Here is a 7,185-nt window from a genome sequence, read left to right as displayed (position 1 = left end):
AAAATTGTGCATACCTTTTGACCTAGCAATACCACTTCTAGGTCTGTATCCCAAAAAGATCATAAAAATGGGAAAAAGACATGCATATACAAAGACATTTATAGCAACTCTTTTAGTGGTGGTCAAGAATTGGAAATTGAGGGGATGCCCATCAACTGGGGAATGGATAAACAAGTTTTGGTATACAGTAATGAAATACTATTGTTTTTGTTTTTTGGTTTTTTTTGATTTTTGTTTTTTTTTTATTGGGGAAAACTTTTTATTGTAGGTGCAGTGAGACAGCTGGACACAGTTTAGACGATTCCAATTTTGTTGGCAACATCCAAAGCATCATAGTCTGGAGCAAGACGGACATAAGCTTTCTTCTCTCCATCAGGCCGGATCAGCGTGTTGACCTTGGCCACATCGATGTCATACAGCTTCTTTACTGCCTGCTTGATCTGATGCTTGTTGGCCTTGACATCCACGATGAAAACTAGGGTGTTGTTGTCCTCAATCTTCTTCATAGCAGACTCAGTGGTCAAAGGAAACTTAATGATGGCATAGTGATCAAGCATTTTTCTCCGAGGGGCACTTTTCCGAGGGTATTTGGGCTGCCTTCTTAGTCTTAGTGTCTTGGGTCGCCGGAAGGTGGGGGACGTTCGGATCTTCTTCTTTTTTGGCTATGGACACCCTTCAACACCGCTTTCTTGGCCTTCAAGGCCTTGGACTTGGCTTCTGTCTTGGGGGGGACAACGGCTTCCTTCTTCGCCTTCGGCGCCATCTTGGGGGAAAGGGGAATACTATTGTTTTATAAGAAATGATGAGCTGGCAGATTTCAGAAAAACCTGGAAAGATTTATTTGAACTGATGCTGAGTGAAGTGAGAAGAATCAGGAAAACATTGTATGCAATAGCAGCAACGTTGTGCGATGACTGGCTTTCATAGACTTGGCTCTTCTCAGCAATGCAAGGATCTAAGACAACTCCAAAAGACTCGTGATGGAAAATGCTGTCCACATCCAGAGAAAGAACTATAGAGTCTGAAGGAAAATCAAAACATACCATTTGCTCTCTTTTTGTTGTTGATGTCTGTTTTGTTTCTTCTTTCTTGTATTTCTTCTTATTTGTTCGATTTTTTCTTTACAACATGACTAATGTGAAAATATGTTTAATATGAATGTATATCAGATTCCACACCAAAAGGGAAGGAGAGGGAGTATACTTAAAACTCAAAATATTATGGAAGTAAATGTTGAAAACTAAAAAATAAAGAATAAGTTTTTAAAAATAAAAAAACAATAAAAAAGTGAAAAAAATAAATATCTTCTCCACTCCACTCAGAACATTAGCCCTTCCACTATGTTTTTAAAAGTACACTGATCAAAACCAGGCAAATTCAGATAAAGATCTGGCTGATTAATGCAGAGGAGGACAAAAGGAAAGACACCTCTCAGGGCTTCAGTTCAATTTCACAAACATCCACTCAATACTTACTCAAAACTGTGTGCTACACATTAGGACAAAAAACAAAGGAAGGAACACATCTTGCCCAAGGAAGTGCTTATAATCAAACAGGAGGATAAGACAATAAAAAGCAGTTCCAGTCAATTTAGCAAATGTTTATTAAGTGCCTCCTATATGTAAACAATATGCTAGGCACTGGGGATATTAAACTTTTGATGAGACATGATCTCTGCCTTCAAAGAGATTACAATTCAGTAGGGGAAGGAAGAAAACAGAATATTAACTATTATAAAGATAACTGTAATTGTTTAAAAGGATGTGATAAATACATCAAAATGGTACAAACACTATGTTATATGAGTTCTAGGTGAAAGGGTCATCATTGGCCAAGGAATTGGTAATGACTTCATGGCATGCTTCTTGGAGGAGGCAGCATTAGTTTGGGCTTCAAAGCATGATGAGTTCAACAGGTAGGGTGTACAGTTGGGGGAGAAAGTTTGTAAACAACCCTTTTTAGAGACAGATAATAATATGAGCAAAAGTAAAATATAGAACTTATATGGAAGACCCGAATTCTATTGTGTGGGACCTAACAGAGTCAGTCTTTGGGCTTAGATGAAAGAACTAAAAGAAAGAACTACTACTATCTAACACACATAACAGTCTTCACAGGAAGCCTGATGCAAAATCATTTGAAATCATAAATTGTTAATGTAGAATGAAATGAGATTTATTGTGACTGATGTAAGTTAGAACCCATCACAAGGGACTTCATCCATCCATTCATCTGTTCAATGGCATCCATATGAGCATCAATATATCTGTGTCCACATATATGTTAATATGTGTATTTACAGAGGTTTCCTTCCTAGTTACCAATTCCACTCTCATCCTACTTAGGGTCATGGAAGTTGTCTAACAGATCAGAGTCATGGCTGTTTGTAGGGCAAGAACTAGATGTTCTGGGATGGTTCTAAAGGATGAAGTTAGTTCTTTTTTGTTTGTTTACCAACATAAAAGGAATGATCCTCTTTCCCTCTAGTGTGGCCTTCCAGATGAATATTTTTTGAATGATATGATTGTCCTGCAGGGAGGTTGTGTTCTTCTAGAAAATGAATGTAAGGCAAGTGCGAAGGGTTTCCATTTTTGTCTTTGTATTGCCGGTATTCAGGATATTATGATAAGGGCTTAATTAATATTTGTGTTGAATTTCCAATCCAATCTAAATCTATAAGCATTTATTAAGTATCCACTACAAACCAGGCATTGTCCCTAAGCACTGGTGATACAACTAATAAAAAGAAATACAGTCCTTGTCCTCAAGAAACTTCTAATATAATGGGGGAGACACAAAAGAAGGCAGAAGAGGGAGGAGAGGGAGGTATCTGGCACTGGGACATCTTGTTTCCTTGAAGTTGAAACCAGGGAAAGCAGCAGATGCAGGGTGGAGTGAGACCCAAAGTCCAGTTTCTGCCCTCCATAAAAGAAGGCATTGGGAGGAGTTTGGTATTCCCCCCTTAGCCCTCTAATCCAAAGGGAGAGGAGAGTTGAAAGGACAATCTCCTCTGCTTACAGAGTGACATATGAGTTAAGGAAATAAAATGAATGCTCACTTTAGTCCTCAGTTTGCTCTTTCCTACATGACAACAGCAAGGCATCAGGGTAATGTGCTGTAGGTGACTCATGAAAACAAGCACTTACCCACTTTTCAACGTCCTACCAAGAGAGGCCTGTAAAGATGTCATCTGCACTATGTTCTCTTAGTTCAGTAATGAGAGCCATTGAAGAGGCAAGGAGAAGAGGGGAAATAAGGGAATGGTCAATGGCTATGTTCCAGACATGGGTAATTTTGTAATATGTGCTTAGAATGCTGTAGCTACTCCACTAATGGTCTTAAATTAGTGAAATAATCCAGACTCCTAGATGAGCAAGCAATGCAGCAATGACGTAGAGCAATGAGAAATAAAATACTTCTACTCCTTCAGCAATTAGAAACAGCTAAGATTGCAAGAATAATTGATTGGAAGCTACTAGATGACCTCCTATCCACTCTCCATCTTTTTAGCAGTCACACCCTGACTAAGCACTTCTCTGACCTGTCTTTTCTCTGCTCCAAGGTGTCCCTGGTAGTGGTGTCCCTAACAGTAACTTTGCTGGATTCCCAGTATTTCATCCCAAGTTTCATTGGGTCTCTCTGTCTCTCTATCTCTGTCTTTCTTTCTCTGTCTCTCTCTGTCTCTATCTCTCTCTGTCTCTCTCTCTGTGTCTGTCTGTCTGTCTGTCTGTCTGTCTGTCTCTCTCTCTCTCTCTCTCTCTCTCTCTCTCTCTCTCTCTCTCTCTCTCTCTCTATCCTTCTCTCTCTGTCTCTCTCTCTTTCTCTCCCCCGCCCCATTCTAGGACAGGGCCTCCTCCTGCTGCCAAGTCCAATCAATTTTTTTAAGTTGATTTGAAGAAATGTTTCTTGAATTTTTTGAATCATGTCCCAGGTCCAAAAATTGCTCTGAATGAAACAACAGAAGACAATTATGTGTGTAAATTTGAGCTCAAGCATCTGGTTTATTTGTGCTTCTTCCTTGAAGTTTTCTCAATGACATAGAAAGAAAAGGATTACTTATTCAGTGCCTACTATGTGCCAGGCACTGTGCTAAGTACTTTAAAATACTACCTCATTTGATTTTCAAAACAACCCTGGTGAGTAAGCGTTGTTATGATCCTCATTTGCTACTTGAGGAAACTGAGACAGACAGAGGTTAAATGAGTTGCTCAGTCACACACCTTGGAATTGTCTGAGGCCACATTTTGAACTCAGATCTTCCTGACTGCAGGTCCAGGGCTCTATCCACAACACCACCTACACTGTCAAACAAACAAGAAATTATCCCTGAAGGAAGTTAATACTTGGAGGTGAACAGATGTGGGAGAACACATTGATTCTAATTCTCTAATCCTCCCCTCAAAGAGCAGGCTCACCTACACCTACGGAAGGAAGGTCTCTCTAGGTGTTGGTTGTTGTTCTTCACTCTGGAAGAGGAGCAAAATGATATCACCATGATAAAGTCAAGTTTCAGTGTGTCCGACTGTGGCTGATCAGACCAATATGAGCTCAGGATTCTCTACCACAGATTGAGTACAGATACTCTGTGTGACCATTTGGGGTGGATACTCCAAATTTGTGCATCCTATGTTTCCTTTGTGCTGTTTCAATTCTGCTTTGCTCATAGAGCACAGCACCCTTTCTGATGTGGGCACACCATGCTGAGTGGTCCTGTGCCAGTGTCTCCCATGTCCCACAATCAATTCCAAGCTTCTTGAGGGAGACGTTGAGAGTGTCCTTGTATTGCTTCTTCTGACAACCATGTGATCACCTTTCCCTTGAAAGTTCTCCATAAAATAGTCTTTTTGGCAAGCAAACATTTTGCATTCAAACAACATGGCCAGCCCATCAGAGTTGCACTCTCTGAAGCATAGTTTGGATGCTTTGCAATTTGGTTTGAGCAAGTTCCTCAATGTCTAGTAACTTATCCTGCCAGGTGATCTTCAGACTCTTCCTAAGACAATTCAAATGAAAGCGATTCAGTTTCCTGGCATGGTGCTGTCCATGTTTCACAGGCATACAACAATGAGGTCAGCATAATGACACTGTAGACCTTCAGTTTGGTAGTCAGTCTAATACCTCTTCTCTCCCAAACTTTTTTTTGGAGCCTCCCAAACACTAAGCTAGCTCTGGCAATGCATGCATCAACCTCATTGTCAATGTGTACATCCCTGGAAAGTACACTACCAAGGTAAGTGACTGATCCACAGCATTCAAAACTTCTCCATTTGTTGTAACTGGTGGTTTTACATAAGGATGGTGTGATGGTGGCTGATGGAGCACCTATGTTTTCTTGTTAATTATTAGACTAAAATTAGCACAGGCAGCAGAGAATTGATCCAAACTTTGTTGAATCTCAGCTTCAGAGGCTGCATTGAGTGCACAATCATCTGCAAACAGAAAATCATGAACCAACACTTCCTCCACTTTGGTTTTGGCTTGTAGCCTTTGCAAATTGAAGAATTTCAGCAGGATAGTTCATTCATCTCTAGGAAGGCAGCATTTAATTCCATCAAAAATAAAGTACAAACAAAGCTTAGAAAGAGATACAAGATTCCTGACTCAGTAAGAAGGCAGACAAAATTAAGTTTTATCCTGATAGTAACAAACCAAAGCACTTTTATGATTCCCTGAAAGCTATTTATGAACCAAAAACCTATGGCCCATCACAACTACTCAGGGCTGATAGAGCCACATTGATTAGTGACAAGGACATGATGCTTAGAGACATGAGCTGAACACTTTCATAACGTTTTCAACAGACCATCATCAATCAATGCTGAAGCCATTGACTGTTTACCTCAGGTTGAAGTCAATCTCTTCTTAGCTGAACTTCTAATTGAAGAAGAGGTTTTGAGGGCCCTTAGGCTATTTCCTGTGGCAAAGCACCTGGTGCTGATTCTATTCCAGCTAAAATTTATAAGGTATGGGGACCATTACTCATACAAAATATGACTGAAATTTTCCAGGTTATATGGCAAGACGAGGTTATCTTCCAGGAGTTCAAGGATGCCTCCATTGTCCATCTCTATAAAAGTAAAGGAAATAGATTGTCCTGCAACAATCACAGGGGGATCTCTCTCTTAGTCATTGCTGGCAAGATTCTTGCTAGAGTTCTGCTTAATAGGCTGATCCTTTACCTGGAAGATAATCATCTACCTGAGAGCCAGTGTGGCTTCAGCAAGGGCTAAGGAACAGTTGATAAGGTGTTTGCTACCCAACAACTACAGGAGAAATGCCAGGAGCAGAGAAGAGATCTGTACGCAACATTTGTAGATCTGGCCAAGGCCTTTGACGCTGTTAGTCATGAGGGCTTATGGAAAATTGTGTCAAAATTTGGTTGCCCAGAGTTCATCAATATTGTATGTCAATTTCACAATGGCATGTTTGCCTGGGTTCTAGACAGTGGACCATGCTCTCTTGCCTTCCCAGTGACCAATGGAGTGAAACAGGGCTGTGTGCTTGCTCCCATGCTTTTGAGCATGATGTTTTCAGTCATGTTGTCAAATACTTTCAATGAGGATGAACATGGCATCCAGGTCAGCTACCGTACTGAAGGTAAACTCTCTAGGTGTAACACAATGGGGAGGTCTTATCTCCATACTACAGAAATACAGTGTGGTCTAGTGCAAGAGCATCAGTTGAGGGCATGGCTCAGGATGAAATGGGGCTGTAGAGAGTACAGCAGCTGCACCATAATCCCTGCTAGGACTCATAGAGCTGAGTAGTCTAGAAGCCACTAAATCTACCCATAATGGATGAATGGAAATATAGGATGACTGTCTAGAGGGTTTTCTTCCCTTTGCAGTTTCTGTGGACACATTCTTGAATCCTGTAGAGATGAGTGGGGAGAAAGGATATTGACAAATCTGGATCACAGCAGAGAATTTGGAATTCAAACTTGTAAAAAATGAAGATTAAAAATTGTTTTTACAGTTGGGAAATTGTAATTGGGAAAAATGAAATATTTAAAAGAAATTAAAACTTTCAATAGTTAAAAATAAATACGTACCATCTAGCAAAAATAAATTCCTTCATTGGTAGTATTCAAAAAAATAAATGTCTCATTTTGCACCCTGACCTCTCTGTCAGAAAATGGGTAGTATATTTCCTCACCACTTGTCTAGAATTATAGATGAATATTGC

At 40.1% G+C, this 7,185-nt stretch overlaps 1 protein-coding gene across 1 annotated transcript; it reads right to left on the bottom strand.

The window, feature by feature from the left end:
- Window positions 1-204: 204 nt before the first annotated feature.
- Window positions 205-6,347, bottom strand: LOC140507714 (large ribosomal subunit protein uL23-like). The gene is made up of 2 exons (XM_072615678.1): window positions 6,303-6,347; window positions 205-662 (listed from the first exon to the last, which is right to left on the bottom strand). The coding sequence occupies exons 1-2, from the start codon at window positions 6,345-6,347 to the stop codon at window positions 294-296; spliced, it is 414 nt and encodes a 137-aa protein (XP_072471779.1). The 3' UTR covers window positions 205-293.
- Between the last annotated feature and the right edge of the window lie 838 nt (window positions 6,348-7,185).

Source organism: Notamacropus eugenii, chromosome 5, assembly GCF_028372415.1.
Source record: "Notamacropus eugenii isolate mMacEug1 chromosome 5, mMacEug1.pri_v2, whole genome shotgun sequence".
Taxonomy (NCBI): Eukaryota; Metazoa; Chordata; class Mammalia; order Diprotodontia; family Macropodidae; genus Notamacropus; species Notamacropus eugenii.
Note: the sequence above shows the minus strand (reverse complement) of the source record. Positions and strands in the feature narration are given on the sequence as shown.